This window comes from Penaeus monodon, chromosome 27, assembly GCF_015228065.2.
Source record: "Penaeus monodon isolate SGIC_2016 chromosome 27, NSTDA_Pmon_1, whole genome shotgun sequence".
NCBI classification, from domain to species: Eukaryota; Metazoa; Arthropoda; class Malacostraca; order Decapoda; family Penaeidae; genus Penaeus; species Penaeus monodon.
Window position 1 is genome coordinate 11,540,442 of NC_051412.1, and position 1,275 is coordinate 11,541,716.

At 38.8% G+C, this 1,275-nt stretch overlaps 1 protein-coding gene across 1 annotated transcript in view; it reads right to left on the reverse strand.

Moving 5' to 3' along the window:
* LOC119590575 (protein amalgam-like) overlaps positions 1–1,275 on the reverse strand; it is an 11,667-nt gene that overhangs the window by 7,114 nt on the left and 3,278 nt on the right. Inside the window, exons 3-4 of the mRNA XM_037939245.1 lie at positions 1,046–1,163; positions 289–416 (exon numbers count right to left, since the gene is read on the reverse strand). Of these exons, the coding sequence (XP_037795173.1) occupies positions 289–416; positions 1,046–1,163 (246 nt within the window). The remainder of the gene's footprint in view (positions 1–288; positions 417–1,045; positions 1,164–1,275) is intronic.

A 1,275-nucleotide genomic window follows, 5' to 3' on the forward strand; every position in this document is an offset into this window, starting at 1 on the left:
GGCTAATGGCAATGCTTTTTATGGCAATATAAAAGGTATGACACCATTCATAATAAGGATGCTGATGATACTTTAACGATAATGCATTTTCAGTGAATTACTTAAAACGTGTTTTTCACCTCTTGTATAATAAATGAGTGTATGCATGCAAAGAAGGGAAAAGATAACTGTGACATGTATAAGATAAATATTTTGAAAAATGGTTTCCATAATGAATAAGTAAAGTTATTCAATAAAAATGAGAAACCATCTCCTTATTCTGTGGCTAAATTAAGAAAAATACCTCACCTTCTACAGTGAGGGTATGCGTCACTGTCTGTCCTGCAACGGCCAAGGAACAGGTATAGCTAGCCGAGTCCTCAGGTGACAAGTCGTTGATAATCAAGTTTGTTTTATCTGTGTTTAACTTCCCCGATCTGCAGCAAGGAGAGAGGCAGAGGGTTATCACTTCTGATGGTGGTGGAGAGCGGAAGTGGATACAGGCAAAACTTTTATATGTTTCACAAGATTTGGATAAAGAGCGTCTATGTGTGTGTGAGCGGGCACGTGTATGTGCGTGTTTACCGGTTCGTATTTTTGGACCTGTCTCGTACGGTACGTGTGCCATTGCTGCACAAAGCGATCCCGTATATCCCCAGCTGGATAAACATCCATTCTCGTGGTTACGTAATTTACGTGGCAATGGGACATTCATTTATCCCAGTAAACCTTAATACATGCAATAAATGGATAAGTTATATATCACATGAATAAATTAGATGCTAAAATGGAAGAAGTACAAGAAAAAAACAATCAAAGGTTTTCCTGAACCCAAACATAATCCTCGGGGGAATAAAGTGCAAATATCTAAATGTAAACACACGCACATATGCGATTAATTACTCAATGCTAATGATATATATTAATCAAGATAAAAGGTATAACTTCTTTTATCCCACGAGTATTCCTGATTACAACGAAATCAATAGTCACTGTTTGGAGGATCATGCCAAAGTACAGTGCTATTGCCTTGAAGAAAAGATGGGATTGGGAGCAGGGGACTGACCTCATGGCATCCTGGAACTGCCTGGTCACTAGGAAATTCCCCTTCACACTCATTAACTGCATAACTAACTCCCGACCTTCGACGGTGTTGCCCTTGAACCAGAAGATCGAGCGGCGACCTGGGGCAGGGTACAGCTTTTAATAAGTTGGCATAAAACGTATACATATGTCTGTTTGGGAAATTCATTCTACTGTAATAATGTAAGCAAAAAATATTTTGGTTTTAGTGGT